Consider the following 21,035-nt stretch of genomic DNA (forward strand, 5'->3'; position numbering starts at 1 on the left):
TTGTGGGCCTGATCTCATCCCTGCTATACTATTAAAAAATGCTATGCTGAGATGTCCCCAGTTATCTCTAAACTCTTTGACAAATGCCTTACCGAATCTTGCTTTCCTGACTGCTGGACAATTGCTTCTGCGGTACCAGTTCTCAAGAATTAAGGTGAAAGTACTGACGCACTCGATTATCACTCCATTAGCCTCCTTCCTCTCTTCGTCAAAATGTTTGAATCCTTAATCAATCAGGCAATAGTCCACAATCTCATAGATACTAAACTTCTTTCCGACTAATAGTATGGATTTAGGTAATATATCCTAGCTGTAATCGCTGAACATATATACTACGCACTGGATAAGGCAAAGGCTACAGCAATAGCCCTAGATATATCTAATGCCTTTCACAGGGTTTGGCATGATGGTCTTCTCATGAAAATGAAATTGTATGGCATTACTGGATGAATATTTAATATAATCAAATCTTTTTTAGATAAAAGAAAATTTGAGGTTGCTGCTGATGGTCACATTTGAAAACAACGTACTATAAATGCAAGTGTATCAAAAGGGTCGATCCTTCTACTTCCTGATGTTCATACATGATTTTGCTGATAACATTGTCTCTGAGATGGGCATATTTGCGGATGACACTATGCCCCATAACAAACATTAGGGGAAAACAAATGAACACATATCTAAGGAAATAACTGAAACCTTAGAGGAAAACCTTCATGCTGCCAAGACTAAACTTATTTCCCTTAACAATTACAACTTTTTCAACACTGATTGGCATGACTAATAATACACTACCTGGAAGCTGTTTATTCAAACTCTTCAGCTTAACATTCACAAGCAACATGAATGGGAACAAGTACATTGAGGACATTGCCAGGTTTGCTGCAAAGAAGGTGGGCTCTCTACCGTGCTAGAAAGTTGCTCACACCTATATCTCTACAAAGCCACCATTCACCCATGCATGGATTATTGCTGTCTCACCTCTCTTTGGGGCATCTGCTACTAGTCTCTTTCTCTTAGACAGGCTCAAAAAACATATTTACAACTTCATAGGTCCCACACTATCAACCAAGCTTCAACCTCTGTCCCATCACTACAATGTTGCATCCCTGTGCTTGTTTTACAAGTATTTTAGTGGAATGTGTTCTGATGAACTCAAAGCACTTATACATCCGACTAACCTAACCAGCAGCAAAATCCTACCCCTTCACTGTAGAGATCTTTAGATGTTATAAAGCCTTTTACCTAAAAAGTTTCTACCCCCCCCCGAACTGCTAGACTTTGGAATTCCCTCCCAGATCTCTGCTTCCCTGACTGTACTGACATGCAGAAGTTCAAGTTTAATGTTTACAGATATCTTGCTGCTCAACTCCCTACATACTATTCCTATAAATTTGGTCCTACGTCCAAGTGACACTGTGCCTTGTTTTGAGTGAAAAAGATTGTTTTTTTTTAAATTCTAAAAATGAATGTGCTATATTGAATTCACTATCTGTATAAAAGCCAAGTACATCCAAGGATGGAGTACTGCTGCCACATCTGGGCAGGAGCTGCTAAAAACAGCCTATCCTACCTTCAGAGTAAAAAATAGACTTTGTGGTTTAGTGGGGGATGCCCTTTTCTCTTCCCTGCAGCCTCTCTCCCACAGAAGAGACGTTGCGAGCCTGTCTTTGTTTTATCGTTATTTCCATGGCAAGTGCTCATCTGAGCTCCAATCTCTCGTCACCCCTCGCCAATCTTTCACGAGAAACACCCGTCTGGCTGAAACTACTGTCAATAATTTTCCCCAATCTTTATCTGTGCCTAAATCCAAATGTAGATTCCATGAGCAGAGCTTCTTTCTCAGAAGTGCACGATTGTGGAACTCCCTTCCGTTCGTGTGTTTCCCACCTGACTACAACTTGGATGTCTTCAAGTCCAACATAAACAAATTCCTGACAAACCGCCCCCTTAAGTAAAACACTCTATCAAATCTCCAATACTAATGATTACTACAATACTGTCTCATTGATTACTGTACACGCAATAACCCTTATCCCTGAGTGGCCTCCGGGCCTTGATAAGTGGTGACCCCCCCCCCCCCATGTAAAAAAAAAAAACAAATAAAAACCTTTGTTAAAAAATTATGCAGAAAAATCTTATTCCTTATTTTCATAACCATGCAGAGAATCATTTGTTGAGCCAATGTATTTTAATTGTTTATAAAACTCTCTTTGATTAGGCTCTTGGAAAATTGGCCACAAAGTTCCCGGTTTTGGCCTGCACAATGCTTGGGTCTTTACGGGAATATCTTGTGACCCCTTCACCGGTGCTGAGTAAACTCAGCAAGTACGCCACCCAAGATGGCAATATCAAGATCACCATTACAGATGAGAGTCGCATTCCAAAGCGGCCGGGCAATCAGCGTGACCCCAAGAACAAACTGCTGGCCACCCTGGAAAACTTGAGGGACACGGCTGTTACCAATGTATGCAGGTGAGTCCTCTTTTTCCTACTCCTCCTCTCTCTTGTCATCTTCCGACTTTGAAGAAAAATCAAAATGAACTGAAATTTGATTTATTATTTAGTGAAAATGATTAGAAACAAAGATATTTTCAGATTCGGTTCTTGTCTAGAATTTTCCCAATATTAAAAAACGAAAATGAAGAAAAATCTGTATGATGTATGCACCCATAACAGAAAGAAAATATCATATTCCAAAAATTATGTAAATTGATAAAGTATATTATATTTATGAACATTTAAACTAAAGTCAAACACATATACGAAGGGATAGTATTTTTCTGAAATCTCATACTTATAGTTGACCAAACTGACGCAAGTAAAAACACAATACAATGCAAAAAGTACTTAAAAAAACATACAAGATGCCTTCAGTAAGTTTCCAGACTTTTTTTCATATGGGCGCTTTTATTGATAGTACATACATGGAACTCTGGTACTCTTCGAAGTAATCTCCTCCGGATGCAATACACTTGTTGTACTGTCACAACAACTTTTGGAAAGCCCCCATGGAAGTCTTCTTGTGTGATCATGTCAATGACCCTCGTCACAGCCTCTTTCATCTTCTCAATTATCTCATAACGACAGCCTCTAAGGTTTTCCTGGAGCTTAGGGAATAACCAAAAGTCACAGGGAGCAAGGTCTAGACTATAGGGAGGGTGAGGAACTGTCTTGATGCCCATCAAATAGTCTGTGACAAGGATGAAGTTGTTGACTGGTGCATTGTCCTGATGGAAATGCCACTGACTTGATTTGAAGAGTGTTGGCCTCTTCCAATGGAATCTCTTTCTGAACTCCCTTAAAACCTCAACATAGTATTCCTTGTTGACTGTCTGTCCAGTGGGAACTTAGTGTATGTAGATCATGTCGGTGCTGTCAAAAGAAAGGATCATAAGTTTCTGAGTGGATTTGCTCTGTCTGACTTTCTTGGGTTTTCTCTGTCTCTTGGTCTCTGTCATAGTAGTAGATCCAGCTTTCATCACAGCTCACCAAAGCATCAAGAACTGCAGGATCTGAATTGATCAGCTCGACCATCTCCCTGCTGTCATGACAACGTCTTTCTGATCTTCTCTGAGCACCCCTGGGACAAACTTTGCGCAAATCTTCTACATCTTCTGTTCCTTGTAAATAATTGTGTGTACAGTTCCCATACTGACATCAATCACTTATTGTCTCTATAGACACACGACGGTCCTTAACCATGAAATTCTTCGTTTGGTCAATCAACTCTGGTGTTCTGACTTCCTTACCCCTTCCATACCTTTCTTCATGCCTCACAGATTCCCTGCCTTCTTTGAATCTCTTATGCCACTCAAAAACTGATGCTCAATTCATACAAAAGCAGTCTGAAGCATTCCATACATTTCTGCTGCATTTTTTTTTCCCAACTTTAAAACAAAATTTTATTACGTATCATTCTTAAGTGTCCTCACATCTAGATTGCATTTTTAATATTAACCAGCTGTGACAATTAGGCTTTTGTAGAGTGTAGTTGTTCACTTGAACCTGAAATCATAAAAATTGGTCAAATAACATACTGAATTTTCAAGAGTCCACAACAATTTTAAATGCTTGAACAAAAATGTCTGGAAACTTATTGAAGGCACCTCGTGTATTGTGCTAGCAAGAAACCCAGCATTGCCCAGTCATAAAATATGCTTAAATATGATATTTTCATTTTAGCATATTTTATATCTATTATTGTAGAGTCAATTCTTTATTGATTATTATATTTTATATGTATATATATATATATATATATATATATATATATATATATGATTTTATTAAAAAAAAAAAAGACTTGGGTGCCATCAGCTAGAACCGAAACACATAGCTCTCCAGTCTTATTCATTACTGTTTAAGCCACATCCATATGCATATAAAAAGTTAAAAAATAACATTGTTTAACCTATAAATGTATATTTGTGCTTGCGTACAAGATCACTTTAAGTTGACTTATGCCTGCTAAGTTCAAATTTTTACAAATTTGAACCGCTTAGCAGCTACTTTTACCAGCTAAAGGACAAATCAAATTTGCTTCACTGGTCCAGGTTCCCTATATATCAAGTTTCAAGTCTGTAGACCAAAAATAGACAAAGTAATTTGGTAGAAACCGTTCTTCAGATAGACAGACAAGATCACTTATCTATACTCTTATAAATTTTTTTTTTTTTATGTATTGATATTCATATTAAAAACACCTTTTTTCTATTAAAAAGAAAATACAACTTTGTTATATATGGGTCGTGGAATTGCATTCATCTGAAAAAGGTCTAGTTAATTTGCATATTCTTTTAAACATTCATTTTAATTAATTCCTTATTAGTTTTTTTTTTGGTTTTCTTATGGGATGATTATCTTCAGTTAAATATTACGTTTAATTATATTCATGCAGACATTCTACATGATTTATACTTGCATAATATTTGCATAAAAAAGTTATAGTACACATAAACCTCTTTCTATATATATTTTTATGCATACGTATATATATTTGTTTAAAAAATTTTGCCTACCAAACTCCTCTGTCAGTTTTTGATCTACAGACATAAAACTTAACATATAGGGTATTTGAACCCATGCATAACTTTATATTTGTGTTTTAGTTGAGGAAAATCTGTGCAAAAGTGTTAAAATTAAAAAAAAAAATGGAATTTGTTAGGTGAAGATCGAATGACAGTATTATAAATATGCATGCGTAACGTAATAGGTATTGGTTCATGTTTTAATTTTTAGCCTTGCAGCAAATATGTCTTCATAGCTCGGGCATTAATCTCAAAGAATAGAGGAAATCGTAAGCTAATCATTTTGATTTCAATTCTCAGTGGTGGTGCACAAGCCATTTTTTTTTTTTTTAACTTTTTAAATCATTACTATATATTGGGTTCAATATAATACAATAATAAATACAAAATCTGCATCAATCAAAATATCATATTTAAGCATATTTTACGACCGGGCAATGCTGAGCGGTCTGCTAGTATACTATATAGATTAATAAAAGGTAAATCTGCATAACTCATTTCATCGTTAATTTGCTTCAGTTGGTGTTGATCCGTTACACCTCTGCATTGTATTGCCTTCTAAAAATTTTAATTTATATACACACTAAACAATGCTTGAAGCAAACTACATCATTAATCTCTTAGTTTTATTTATATTTTTCTTTCTGTCAACTGATAATAAAGTTATTAATATGCGAAATAAGTAAATAAAATAAAATATTGACACTGTCCTACATTACTAGGTTTAAAGACTAATAATGTGTTTTATAATAAGAAAAAATTAATTCCAAAATAAAAAAAAAAACAATTTTTGATTTTAAAACAAAATTCTTTTAAATTAAAAAATTAATTCCGGGTCCATCTCAGTGACTGCGAAACTGCTCATATGAACATATGAACTTAAGTGAAGGAATTTTTTTTGGAAATATACAATACAGAATTCTATCAGATGACACGGACATAAATACACAATGCAATGTTAAAAATATTTTGAAACATGTGTACTCGTATATATTGTATTAAGATGAATCTGCATAGCTCATTCAACCATTATAGGTCCTGGATATGACCTTAAACTATATCTAGTGGAGAGGCCCCAGCTTGCGGGCTTTGGGGAGTGTGGAGCCACTCTTTAATTACCATTGCTTCCAGGTCCACTCTGACCCGGAGTAGTAGTAACTGTTAGGGTCCCAACTATGGGTTAAATAGAAACCGACTTGAAAACAACAAATATATTCTATTAAAAAAATTTTCTTCAAAATCTTTGGATTTGGCATTATATAACCCGAAAGGGTTGATATGCCGTAAAACAAAAACAACCAACCAATCAACCATTATATCTTTGTTTATTCAGTACTCCTCTGCATTGTATTGCCTTTTATGAATTTAAATTTATATACACACTAAATAATGCTTCAAGCAAACTACATTAACCTCTTATCACTTTTGTTCATTTTTTCTTTTTATATAGACAAGTATTAAATGAATAACTTCTTTGGTTTGTAATCTTTTCACTTTTCAGGTGTTTGAAAGCTGGCTTACTTGTAGACCAAGACATTGTACAAGCTTTTCTGGCATCTGTATCCAATCGGCTTTATCGTACAGAAACCAGTGACAGGTAAGAAAGATCATAATTACTCGACAGCTTTCTTTTTTCTCCAACTGTTCTGGAATCTGAAACAAATATATATCATTCATTGTGTATAAATGTGCAACGTGTCCGTTTGTACATGCCACCAGAAGTACCTGAATGATGTCGTAAATCGCCTTATATATTCTTTAGTTTTCATAGGAATCGGCAAGTTACAATCTGTTGACTTTACAAAAAATTTTATTTTAAATCTTACATTCACATGGGGGACCTGTAAAGAGTTTCAAGTTACATATGCCCAATCAACTTAACAAGCAGCAAAATTCTCCCCCTTCAATGTTGAATTTCCTAGATACCGGAAAGCTTTCTACTCTAATAGTTTCTTCCCTCAGACTGCTAAACTTTGGAATTCCCTCCTTGTTTCCTGCTTCCCCGACTACTAAACTGCAGAAGTTTAAATGTAATGTGAACAGACATCTCTTTACTCAACTCCCCACAATCCGCTGTTAGACACGATCCCAAATAATAGTCCCTTACAACCCAGTGGAAATATGCCTATTTTTTTTTTTTTAGGTGAAAAACAGTTTTAAAAAAAACACATGATGTAAAAGATCCATGAAAAGAGTGTTTCCACTTTCGGATTGCCACGTCCATAGTAAATAAGTTAATTATCATCTTTGTCTGTTAACAATTATTTTATCTATAACCAGCAAAAAACTACCCGCCTTCTGGGTAGTCATCTTGTATGTAGAAAAGCGAAAACAATTTTCATTTCATATTTTGGTAAATGTAAAGAAAATCTAAACGGATGTTGCCTCGACATCTGTCATCTGTGTCTCTCAATCCACAAGTAGAAAAACAAGTTAAGAAATAATGAGAAATGGATTGATCTCTCCTTCCATGAACAATCTTTCTCTAAATAAAACCTTTAAAATCTGGCAAGTTTCCATTGTGTTTCCATGAACAAGTAAATTCGTCTAGAGTTAAAATGAAGATCAATGACCTCAAGGGGTCATGGCCCACACATGGAAAAGTAATGATCGGAAAAGAAAGACTAGCAACTGTGCACCGTACGTATAAAAGACTTTTTGTTGATTGTTTCTTGATCGCTTACGGACGATAATGCATATGTAATCCCCCCCCCCCCATGCAGTTGTTGAAAACGACATGTTCAAATGGTTCATTTAATGTTTGTGAAAATATCCCACGAGTTCAGCAGATCCGATCTTTAAGTCTCACATTGTAGCATTTGCATATCATTTCTCTACATCAGAAAAGAACAGTTTTACACCAATATTATATGATGTCTTATGAAGATTAAAATAAATGTATAATGCTAGCCTAACATCTAAACCTTATAGCTAGAATCCTATTTTCAATTTTGATCAAAATCCGTTACATGATTTTCATTCCGGTAAAATGTCTAAAATTTGAGGCTGAAGTTTAATGGACATCAAGAAATTAAAATTCGTAGAATCTTAATTAGTATATATTAACTGTGGATTAAATTTAATATAAATCTGAAATGTATGAATTTAAAATGGGAGTTTGTGCCCATATTATGTGCCTTTTGAGGAACCTTTAAAATACTCTAAACTAACATTTGAAGAATGTTTATTGATCGATATCCAGTAACTGTTTTTAAAATTTCACAAAAATCAGAAGTACCTGAAATTTTATGAAACTAGATGAAGCTAAATATAGCCCACACTATCGATCCTTACATCTAGCAACTACGTTCTAAAATTTATAATACCCAAATAATTAGGAGAGTCCTATACATAGAGATATATAAATGTATACTCATACTTTGTGTGAATAGAGATTTACGTAGGAAACTGCAAAGATCGAACGAGTGATTTAATGGATGCTGCATTGTAATATTTGTCTTATTAGTTTAAATGGAGCCGTCTTTTTCACCATGAATCGCTGCCGTTAATGTTGCAATCATTGCATGCATTGTTTTTGCATGTTCCTCACAGGAAAAAAACGGCTGAGCTTCTTCATCTGGACCGGCGTCTTCAGCATGTGGTTGACTGTGACAGACAGCATGGGGGTCGACGGTGCCGAAAACACCGCTCCCCAGCCGACATCTTGAGGCAATTCCCACCTTGTAACTTTTGGCTTTGAATTTTTTTTTTTCTTCTGTCACTTTCTTTTGTTTGTTTGCGTGAATTGTGATTTTTTCTTTTTATAATTTTTTTTTTTTGTGTGTGCATTGGGGAACTGACAACACTTCCCCCTTCTCTTTTTTGAAATTGTGCATTTTTTGTTCCTTGCTCAACATTTTCTTTCTTTCTGTGATGTTTTCGTACCCACCGACTTTCACTGTCTTGAATATATATGCTTACAAAACACATTAATCTACAAACCATATCAAAAATGCATACAATTTTTGTGTAAAATGACCCAAGCTTGCCATCAAACCAACCAACAATTTTTTTTTCATCACAAAAATGTTTGGCACAAGTTCAGAATTCAACCTAATTAAAAATAAAAAATAGAAAGCAATCTTTGATGTATAAGTCCGTCACGGAATGATGTCATATTCCCAAAAGCATATCAACTGATCAAGTAGTTTCTTTAATTCTGGAAATCAAATTTTATGAGGGAGCAAGATGTGTTTTGATCTGTGATGCTTAATAAAGAAATGGAGACAACTCAATTTGAAATACTGAGATCAGAATCAGCATTGTAATGGCTACAATTTACTAATAAAATTTCTATAAATCTAAAAAAAAAAAAAATGAGATTCTGTATACAAAATCTAATTGATTTTTGGGATATGATATTCCTGTTTCCTGACGGGTACGTACATTTGTTATATATATATATATATATATATTTTATTTTATTAAGTTGAACTCTGAGTTTGCATGAAGTTCTTTTTTAATTAAAAAGATTTGATAAAATTTATTTGTTAGCAATGTTGCTTTATTTTTTTCAATAATTTAAAATTTTCAAAATGCTTTGAGCTTAATTATACCATTTCTAAAACACTCTATTTTCTTCTTTTCAGTCAATATAAAACTTTAGTTTGTTTTAATATTAAAAAAAACAATGAAAGAAATTACATTATTTTATAAAAACAAATCCATTTATAGTAACTTTAAAATTTTTTAAATCAAATTATTTCAACTTCAATTAATTTTCTCGTTAGTTTAAAAATAGAAAATTTTTGCAAAAACAAATTTAAAAAAAAATTAATATTTAAAATAAATCAAATTTAAAAAGATGTAAATGATTTTAAATGTTTTTTTGGCATTAAATGTTTCCTTTTTAAAACTTATTCGAAATTCATTTATTATGATTTTTAGTTAAACATGTTAGTGTTTAGTGTCGTAATTAACACTAACAACTTATCCGTTTGACATTATTATTTAGAATTGTGTATGCACTTTTAATGCAGTCACGTTCGCATGCAACATTGCACTCCTCTAAACATTGTAAATACTAGTTATTAAGACTAAATGAGGAAAGACAATAATTGAAAACATGTCAAATATATATATATATATATATATATATATATATATGTATAATTTGGGCAAGTTATTAAATAATGCAGATTTTTTTTTTCTTTGTCTTCTGAAACTATTTTTAACTTTTTTTTTTTTTTTTTTTTTTTTTTTTTTTTTTACACAAATTCACCCTGAACAAGACCTATCACCACTTGGACATAAGGTGCTACTAGTTGGGACTATGCCTAGGAAAGATGAACAAGATGTTGGCTTATGTTACATTTAAACTTCTGCATATCAGTACAGTCAGGGAAGCAGGTAGCAGGAAGGGAATTCCAAAGTCTACCTGTTTGTGTGGGAAGAAACTATTAGAGTAGAAATCTTTGTCATTTAGGGACCTCAACAGTGAAGGGGTGTGATTTTGTTTAGCATTTTCTTGAATATATATATATATATATATTCAGGTAAATATTATTTAATAAGTTTTATATTTCAATGATAGAAATGCTTATTATATATTAGATGAAAAATAGTTATTATATATTAAAAAAGAAAATTAAAATATATGTCAATGGTTATTATATATATACTAGCAAAAGTACCCGTCGTTGACTGGGTTCAAAAACAGCTTACAGAAAATGGACTCTGATTTATGAAAGTATGATAGGTTATGAAAAGGAAGGGTTGTAAAGAGATAGCTTCGAATTTGGGGGTATCAAAACCAAAGAAAAATATGATGAAAGTAAAAATAAAATAGATAAACCTCATAATTTATTATACCATACCTATTCACACTGAAACACTTATCACAATATTCTGTGGATCTATATTAAAAAACTTGTTAAACTTTGTGACATATTTCCATTCTATGGAGGTCAGGTGTGAACGAACACCCCATAATTTTATTATACCATATTTCTTCAAATCAAAACATAATTATCAAAGTATACTTACGCAGATAGATATGAAAAGTCTTTATTAAAGTTTGTGCCTATTTACATTCTATGGAGGCCAGACGCGAACGCAGACCCCACAATTTTATTATACCATCCCTATTTAAGTTAAGAATATTTTGATAAGTATGTTTTATCTACATCTATATCAAAAACACTTGTAAACGTTTTTTCTTAATTTTTAATTTTTTATTTCCATACTTTGTTGACCAGGCACGAACGCAAACCCCACAATTTTAATGAACCACCATTCTGCCAGATCAAACATACCCATTCCTGTGTCTCGATACATCTTCTATCATTATATCTAATCAGTTTTTTAAAATAGTCAACCATATAGGAGCCTAGTCGTGACCAGACACACACACACACAGACATTCAGCTTTATATTCTAGATATTTATAAAAAAAGCAAATAAATTTTATGGAATTTTTTTGTTTTACATTGTTGAATGTGCAAAAATTGCAAATTCCTGAAAATCTGATTGAATAATAATCATCATTGAATTATTTGCAAAATCTTTTTGTTATTCTAACATATAAAGTTATTTTGACTGATTTTCAGAATCAGACTCATATAGTCAATTTTCATTTGTTATTGTTGTACCATGTTATTGGGAATATAATTCATTTTGTTACAATAAAAAAAAAAAAAATTCGTTCAGCGGACTAATATCAAAATATTTTCAGATAACCATTTAAACCAAACTAACCAAAAGGGGAATAACTCGTGTTTGATTTAAGAGTTGTCTACCTTTACCATAATTTTTTTTTTTTTTCTCTACATAATTTAAAAAAAAAAAAATGTTCAAACAAATGAAAATTTAAAAAACTGACTATGAAGCATCTTGGGGGACACAGATACAGAAAATATAAAATATAACATCATCTTTACGGTTTATGTCCGACAGACATAACCTTACCCAAAAATGATCGTTGTCCAGAATTCACCCTAATATTTAAAAATAAAGAAAAATCTGTATGATGTAAGTTTCCATGACAAAGCAAAAATAACATATTCCAAAAATTATGTAAATTGACAAAGTTATCTATATATATATAAAAGCGAAAATGTGTGTTAGTGTGTGTGCGTGCATTTTTGTGTACGTCTGCCAAAGGCTTTTTCCTCCGGGCTTCTCGGTCGGCTCACTCCTTCTTAAAACTTTTTATATGCTGTCTAAATCATAATATCTACGACTTAAGAACAGGGGTCACGGCTATCTTTACTTTGCCTGACTTTTACGCACTATTTTCGAGATTTTTTTCGTTAGGCTTTTTAGTAAAAAGAAAAGAAAGAGAATGATGGGGTGGGGGGAAACAAACTGGACAAAACTAGGTCAAACATCACGCGACTTAACTTTCTCACACCTGTCAATTTCACTTTATAAACGTTAACTTAAGACACTTAATCACTTCCTCTCCCCTCATGGCCGAGATAGTTAAGTCTCAGAGTTTTTTTCCAATTCGTTTCCATCTTCGCGTCAAGGCTTTGAGGTTCGAGCCTACCTTCCTACTAAAACATTTTTTCTTTTACACCTCAAAACACTCGGCCAATGTGTGTGTGTGTGTGTGTGTTTTTTTTTGTTTTTTTTTTTAAACAGGGTTGTTTTGATTTACCTCCAAACACCCGGGCAACGCCGGGTACCCCCCACTAGTCTATTATATAAAAGCGAAAATGTGTGGTTGTGTGTGTGTACTTTTTGTATATGCCCGCAAAAGGCTTTTTTCTTAGAGGCGCTCGGTTGAGTCACTCCTTGTTAAACTTTTTATATACTTTCCAAATCATAATATCCATGAGTTAAGAACGGGAATTGCATCTATCTATAATTTGCTCGACTTTTATGCGCTATTTTTGATCGACGCATATTTGTTTCGCTTTTCAGTATAAAAAAGCAAAACTGAATCGTATCAGCAGTTCCCCGGCAAAGCGATGGACGTTTGGTCAATGTCGGTTTTCACCATCATATCAGACAATTGCTTTCATTTGGACACTCCCCTAATAAAGGGGGAGCTGGTTTTCCCTCCCCAGCACGTTGGGTAAACAAAGTCAAAAGAACTATCCCGCAGTAAAAGGATTTGACCTCATTAAACATGTTGACCTCAATTTGACCTCCTTCACTTTTTAATCGCTATATTTAACTTGTTACATTGCTTCTGTCACCGTAGTGCATGTGTTTGGCGTCAGCCTATTGGCCTCAAGTCTCCGGGTTTGAGCCTACCTGCTACCAGCAAAAGATTTTTTTTTTTCCATTTATAAAATCGCTGTTTTTTTGTTTTATTTTTTAAGAAATTTAACATCGTTTTTTTTTATATTTAAACAGGGTTAAGCTTCCTTTTTGTTCTGCTTTATCCCCCCCCCCCAAACACACACACCTACAAACACCTGGTCAACGCCGGGTACTCTCACTAGTTTTATTTTTATGAAGAAAATCATCTTTAAATGATTGATGAGAATTTGTAGGCATTACAACATAAATCTAGCAAGTATGTGTTATTGTTGAGTATCTCCTTTTGTTTCAGACTTTTTTCTAAAATGGCAGTTGAGACAGTCACTCTTTGGTTACTCATAAAATTTGATTTTTTTATATAAAAACAAAACAACTTGATCAATTTACATAATTTTTGGAATATGATACTTTAATTTCATCACAGGTAGATATATAATACATATTTTTTTATTTTTGTTTTTAAATATAGGAGGAATTCTGGACAAGAATAAATTTTTTTAAAAATTGTAAAATACACTAATACAACGTTGAACCATCATTGAATTCCTGGTACAATTTTATTTGAGAAAAGATGTTTGATCTTCTTTTAGGGATTAATTTTCAATTGCATCCTTCGACACAAATAATTGCATTAAATATATAGTATCATCAGGCCGTCCTTAATTGTGGTTACCCAGATATTGTGGAGGTATTGTATGCTATAGACAACGATATGGTCATCAAAATGTGACTTATTTTGCCGCCATTTTGTGATGATCGTCACTGACAGTGCCGGTTTAAAATGAAAAATAATGTAGTATGTAACTTTAACTGTTGCTAACTAAATTTTCGGATCTCTGCATATACAACTTGTGCTTCTATTTCCTAATTCGTTTTGTCAAGTGTTGGATTTTGCTGCAACAACATATATATATATATATATATATATATATATATATATGTATATGTATACATATATATATATATATATTTTGAAGCACCCTGCAATTGCACCACTTTCTTTTTAATGCTTTTTTCTTCTATTTTTGTTATTTTGATTCTTCCATTTGTCGTATCCATCATGTGGGGGGGGGGGGTATGTCTGATGAATCACTGAATTAATGACTATTACTTTTGTCAATTTTGTCCTTGCAGGGAATCAGCCCTGATCTCAACAAACACCATCCTCACCCTGGGGCATGTAGCGGTTGCCCTGAAAGACACGTCCAAAACAGTAGAATCTGTGCTGCAGATTTTCCAGCAACGGTTTTGCGCGCCCCCATCTCATCTCGATGAACTGATTATTGACCAACTTGGATGCATGATTATGGCTGGATGTGTAAGTTAAATGCTTTTTTTTTTCTTTCATACTTTATACAGGTATGTATACCCAGAGTTCGCACAGGCTTGAAAAGTCCTTCAAGTTTTGCTTTTGCCATGAAAAGGCCTTATTTTTATTTTTACCTTGAAAATTATTGAAAATATGAAAAATGTCTTGAAAAGCGTTGAAAATTGTATTCTTTGTGTCCAGTAAAAATTTGTGTTGATATATTTAAAAGTACAATCGGAATAAAATAAAAAAAAAGTTTGGTATATGCAAAGATGTGTAATAGATTTTCATAAATATTGGTAATAAACAAATTTACTAATTAAATCAAACATTTTTGGCAGAATATTCCTAAACTAATAGAACTTGTTTGTATGAATAGACTTAATTTCTGAATTCAAAATGGCGTAATGTAAACATATTATAAGGTATTTGCAGCTTCTCTTCCAATTTTTGGGTTTTAATCATGTCAAAACGCACCTTATTTCCTTTGGATGGATTGATTGTTGCTATTTGTTCTGATGAGTTAAAGGCAAAATAGATTCACTAATTTATATAATAATTGATTGATTTTGGGCTACGAAACAGATATTGTCAAGAATTGTAAATGTCAACTGAATTAAAGGAATAAATTATAAGATGGTCAACATCATGAACTTTAGAATATAGACTGTTGTCATTCATTCACTATATATATATATATATATATATATATATATATGATGAAAATAATGGAAATAGTATTCCGACAAAATAGAGAAAATAAAAAGGAACAAACCGTATTATGTGTTCATCAACGTTTCGTCTTTATTTCGAGACTATTATTAATTTTAGTCTCGAAATAAAGACGAAACGTTGATGAACACATAATACGGTTTGTTCCTTTTTATTTTCTCTCTCTCTCTCTCTCTCTCTCTCTATATATATATATATATATATATATATATATATATATATATATATATATACATGCACACACTCTATGTGAATGTTACGGGAGATATTTTTAAATGATAAAAGCTGTTTTCCTCATCCCAACAGTCAAGCATCTACGGTGAAGTAATGAAGATGTTTTCTCAGATCAGCATAGAGAGCAGCTCCCCTTATGGCCGATACGACACAGAAGATAAGGTCAACAACTACAGGTCAGTCACTCTTTATTTTGCATCTTGGATTTTTCATGTTTCTCTTCTGAAGAAAGGATCGTTGTGGAAGCGGTCACTGTTTCCTCTAATTTTCTCCCAATTACCGAGCGAAATAATTTGGTTTGGTTGTGTTTGCTTTTTACTTTTATGACGAAAAAAATCTTTCTGGCCAATTTACGTCTGAATGTTGCTTAGTTTTGTCAAGTTTCCAGAGTAAAACAAACTTTGTTTTTCTTGTGCAAAATGTAAGTCATTTTATTGCTAAATTCACTTTATTCATCAGAAATCTCATATATTTGATTAAAAAAAACAAAAAAAAACTGTACTTATTTTTAGTCCATTAAAAACATGCAAAAGATATAGTCCATTTGGTTAGAATGAGTGCATTATGCCGAACTGATGGTTGAATATGGTTAAATTTGTGTTCATTTTTGTATTAAATGCTAATCCCTGTGTTGTGTAGTGTAGATACATTCATAACAAGTGAATGAGACAGTTATCACTGTTACACGGAACGAGATGCCGTGTGTATAATGGCGTCGATAATTCTATTTGTATATATTATTAATACAGAGCTGCGAGAGATGCGACATGGACAGTTCTTTTTTTTTTTTTTTGTTACATGAGGTTCACCACTTATCAAGGCCCGAAGGCCACTCAGGGATAAGGGTTATTGCGTGTACAGTAATCAATGAGATAGTATTGTAGTAATCATTAGTATTGGGTGGTTAGATAGTGTCTTACTTAAGGGGGGGGGTGTCAGGAGTTTGTTTATGTTGGACTTGAAGACGTCCAAGTTGTAGTCAGGTGGGAAACAGGCAAGCGGCAGAGAGTTCCACTGGTTCTTTTAACATCAAAGAGGAGGAGATACTTCTTTATGATGATGGTGGGGACACATAATACTTTCGGGGAGTTATAAAAAGTTTGTTTACAAGATGATAGACAAAAACATTTATCTTTCAGTTGTAATGAAGACACAAAGACAAACAGTTTACAAAATATAGATGGTGATTCTTTATCCATCCAGCTGGCTGAGTGATGAATCAGGAATTCAAGCTTCTACACTACATGGTCTCCTCTTCCCCCGTTCGCCTCCAAGGGCATTAGCTCCGACTCTGTCTTCTTTCACTAAATTGCTTTCCGACTCTGTCTCCCTAACTGACTCGAACCCATCTCAATATATTGGAATTTCCATTTCTTTATGACGTCAGGCGTGGCTAAACAAATTGACTCCCTCACGTTTCAAATTACACGTGTGCTTTGCACATGCATCCACACGCCTCTGGTAACAAAGAAATTCCTAAATTAAATTGTTCAATACCTAACCTATTTGCTAATCATTATTTCTCAACTGCATTGTTCAGATCTAACTCTGACATAAATAATATTTAGCTATTTGCATGAACATTCCGATGGTTGCAATATGTATTATTTTTTAAAACTTTTCTTACTGAGTTTGATTCTAATCTTTTCCAAATATCATTTTCAAACTTATCTAGTTTGCTCTTTTACTTACTGGGGTCTGTCCCTTTTAAATGCTAAACCCTATTAATTCATTATTGCATCAGATACCATAATACTTAGTTTGCTACACCTTATCATAATAAAGGTTTACACAAGTTTTCCTTTTACTTTTTTCCGTTTTTTTTTTTTTTTCACAGGCATGTTTCGTTATCTGTGATTAATGCGTTTGCTAATATTTCGGCAAACATCCAAGGCGAGAACGAACAGCTTGAATTGTTGGTGAGGTTGTTGGAATTGTTTGTTCAAATGGGATTGGAAGGAAAGCGGGCCAGTGAACGGGCGCAGGGTGCTATGAAGGTAACACCATTCTCTTGTTTGTTATTGATTTTTTTTTTTTTTTTTTTAAACTAATGGGCTACCATTTATCAAGGCTAAAAGCCACTAAATGGTAAGGATTAATGGAATGGAATAATTGCTAGTTGAAAGATGAACAATATTATGAAAGGATTGAGGATGATTAATGAACAAAGTTTGGTTACTCGTGGGATGGTTTATGTCCAAGAAACACATGAAAGGAAGTGGCTAAAAATGGTCCTGAGGGATAGAAACCTGGCTAGAGATACATTACTTTGGAAGTCAATCTCTTAAAGCCATCAAATGCATGCCAGCATGTAAAAGATATTAAATTGAATAGACATTGTGATATGGTTGCTAGACATAAGAATAAGGATTCTAGACATAAGGTTTAATAGCATTACATTTTAATTTCAATCTTTGTAAGGAATAATACAAAACTTTTGATAAAGGAATTTTACCTTTCCGAATTATATATATATATATATATATATGATCATCAGAAGTGTAATATTTCTAAGCAAACTAACTGTGAAACTGCAGTAAAATGTTAAAGTAAGTATAATTTATTATCATTTGTATTTAATCTCCAACCGTCTATATCCATCACAAATAACAGCCTACCTGAGAATTCTACCTTCAAATTCCTTGACCTAACATTTGTAGACAATATGAAGTGGAACAAATATATAGAGGACATTGCAAAGGTTGCTGTGAAGAAGGTAGGTTCCTTTTATCAAGCTACTTACACCCGAGAGTATCCTGTACCTCTACAAGGCCACCATTCGCCTATGTATGGAGTATTGTTGCCACATCTGAGCTCGTGCATCTACCACTTTTAAGGAGTGGGCAATCTAATCGGTCCCACTTTATCAACTAAGCTCCAGCCCCTGTCCCATCTGCCACAATGTGGCCTCACTGTGTCTGTTTTCAAATATTTTAATGGAATGTATTTGGATGAACTCGTTTCACTTGTACCTCCCTCAACATACATATCCCCAACAAACCCGCTTACAGAGCAGACAGACTCGCTGTCTCTTCTGAAAAGGAGAAAGTAGGGAGTGGAAAAGTTTCTTCCTCACCAAATTTCAAAGACGAGAAGATTTAAATATGTGAATCTATCATTAGGCTATGGTTGTATTAATGAAAATCGTCAATATGGAGTCTGATTCCGAGATAAATGACTGATTACTACTTATGATAATTCCACACGCTTATATTTTATATGAAATTATTTTTAATGCAAATACATAATTTATATGAAATTATTTTTAATGCAAATACATAATTTATATTTTATATGAAATTATTTTTAATGCAAATACATAATTTATATTTTATATGAAATTATTTTTAATGCAAATACATAATTTATATGAAATTATTTTTAATGCAAATACATAATTTATATTTTATATGAAATTATTTTTAATGCAAATACATAATTTATATTTTATATGAAATTATTTTTAATGCAAATACATAATTTATATGAAATTATTTTTAATGCAAATACATAATTTATATGAAATTATTTTTAATGCAAATACATAATTTATATTTTATATGAAATTATTTTTAATGCAAATACATAATTTATATGAAATTATTTTTAATGCAAATACATAATTTATATTTTATATGAAATTATTTTTAATGCAAATACATAATTTATATTTTATATGAAATTATTTTTAATGCAAATACATAATTTATATGAAATTATTTTTAATGCAAATACATAATTTATATTTTATATGAAATTATTTTTAATGCAAATACATAATTTATATGAAATTATTTTTAATGCAAATACATAATTTATATTTTATATGAAATTATTTTTAATGCAAATACATAATTTATATTTTATATGAAATTATTTTTAATGCAAATACATAATTTATATGAAATTATTTTTAATGCAAATACATAATTTATATTTTATATGAAATTATTTTTAATGCAAATACATAATTTATATGAAATTATTTTTAATGCAAATACATAATTTATATTTTATATGAAATTATTTTTAATGCAAATACATAATTTATATTTTATATGAAATTATTTTTAATGCAAATACATAATTTATATTTTATATGAAATTATTTTTAATGCAAATACATAATTTATATGAAATTATTTTTAATGCAAATACATAATTTATATTTTATATGAAATTATTTTTAATGCAAATACATAATTTATATGAAATTATTTTTAATGCAAATACATAATTTATATTTTATATGAAATTATTTTTAATGCAAATACATAATTTATATTTTATATGAAATTATTTTTAATGCAAATACATAATTTATATTTTATATGAAATTATTTTTAATGCAAATACATAATTTATATTTTATATGAAATTATTTTTAATGCAAATACATAATTTATATTTTATATGAAATTATTTTTTAATGCAAATACATCACGCAAGTAGGTACAACAAAATAAATTTGGATGAATTTGCTGACTATATTAAATAGTAAATAGTAAATTGTAAAATCGCAATGTTTATGAATTTTGAAAATAAATTGTAGCCGTTAGATTGCTAATAACTTGGGACAACAACAAACGAAAATAGTCTCGTCAGAAGCAGTTTAATTTTTCAACTTAAATGCGATTTGGGTCTGACTTGGAAAATTCGGTACTGATCCAGAATCTGAGCCAAGGTCATGTTGCCATATTTCAGCAGTTTATGGTAAGTATTTGGAAAAGTTGCCAGAAAAAGCTGATTTGAACACTGCTAAAAATAAATTCAAAGCGCTTAAAGCAAAACTTTAACATAAGAAGATAAGATTTAATGTAAGTTTAATTATATGAAAGAAGTTAAAACGAATTTTTTTTAAGAAAAGTTTGTAAAAAAAAAAAAAAAAAAATTTTTTAAGACGAAAGCATGGAAAGAATTATGAACAAAAGTCAAGTTTTTTGTTTTTTTTTTCATGGAAACTCTAAGAAATTTTATTTTGTGAGAAAAATTTTAACAAAATAATTTTTTTGTAACAATGTAAACATTGTTTTCCATGAAAACAATTATGATCAAAAGTATATTTTCTTTTTAAATATCATAAGTGATTTTTTTTTTCCCCCCTCTATTAACAAAAACATACTCTGCTGGCAGCTGATTGCTGGTTAGCTAATCGGATCATCTTTTTCCAATTGTTTTTCCAGCAGTTTACTTTAAACTGCTAAAAGATGATGATGCGAGCCTAGGTCAGGTTCTGGAAAGTCTAAAAGATATTTTTTTTATGCTTTTAGTGATGGTTGCTATTTCAAAAAATACCTTTCAAAATTTGTTAATTGAATGTTTTCTTTTTAGGCGTCCAACAGTGCAGGGAATCTAGGTCTTCTTATTCCTGTCATTGCTGTGGTAAGTCATCTATGGTTTTGTTAGTGATATTAATGTATCTCTTGCATGGTCCTAAATTTAAAGTAGCATTTTTGTGATTGTATTTATGTTTAAAAATAACATTTACATCACTAAAAGATGTTATCTGTTCATCACTC

At 31.8% G+C, this 21,035-nt stretch overlaps 1 protein-coding gene across 5 annotated transcripts in view; it reads left to right on the forward strand.

Annotated features, from left to right (window-relative positions):
- The window catches only part of LOC145255841 (phosphatidylinositol 4-kinase alpha-like), a 272,694-nt gene that overhangs the window by 111,394 nt on the left and 140,265 nt on the right, over nucleotides 1-21,035 (forward strand). For all 5 annotated transcript variants that reach the window (XM_080114579.1, XM_080114575.1, XM_080114578.1 and 2 more), the window contains 6 exons: nucleotides 2,222-2,475; nucleotides 6,532-6,627; nucleotides 14,376-14,559; nucleotides 15,589-15,692; nucleotides 17,354-17,513; nucleotides 20,848-20,898. In XM_080114579.1, coding sequence (XP_079970705.1) covers nucleotides 2,222-2,475; nucleotides 6,532-6,627; nucleotides 14,376-14,559; nucleotides 15,589-15,692; nucleotides 17,354-17,513; nucleotides 20,848-20,898 — 849 coding nt within the window. The remainder of the gene's footprint in view (nucleotides 1-2,221; nucleotides 2,476-6,531; nucleotides 6,628-14,375; nucleotides 14,560-15,588; nucleotides 15,693-17,353; nucleotides 17,514-20,847; nucleotides 20,899-21,035) is intronic.

This window comes from Euprymna scolopes, chromosome 31 (assembly GCF_053919585.1).
Source record: "Euprymna scolopes isolate OS-2025 chromosome 31, ASM5391958v1, whole genome shotgun sequence".
Taxonomy (NCBI): Eukaryota; Metazoa; Mollusca; class Cephalopoda; order Sepiida; family Sepiolidae; genus Euprymna; species Euprymna scolopes.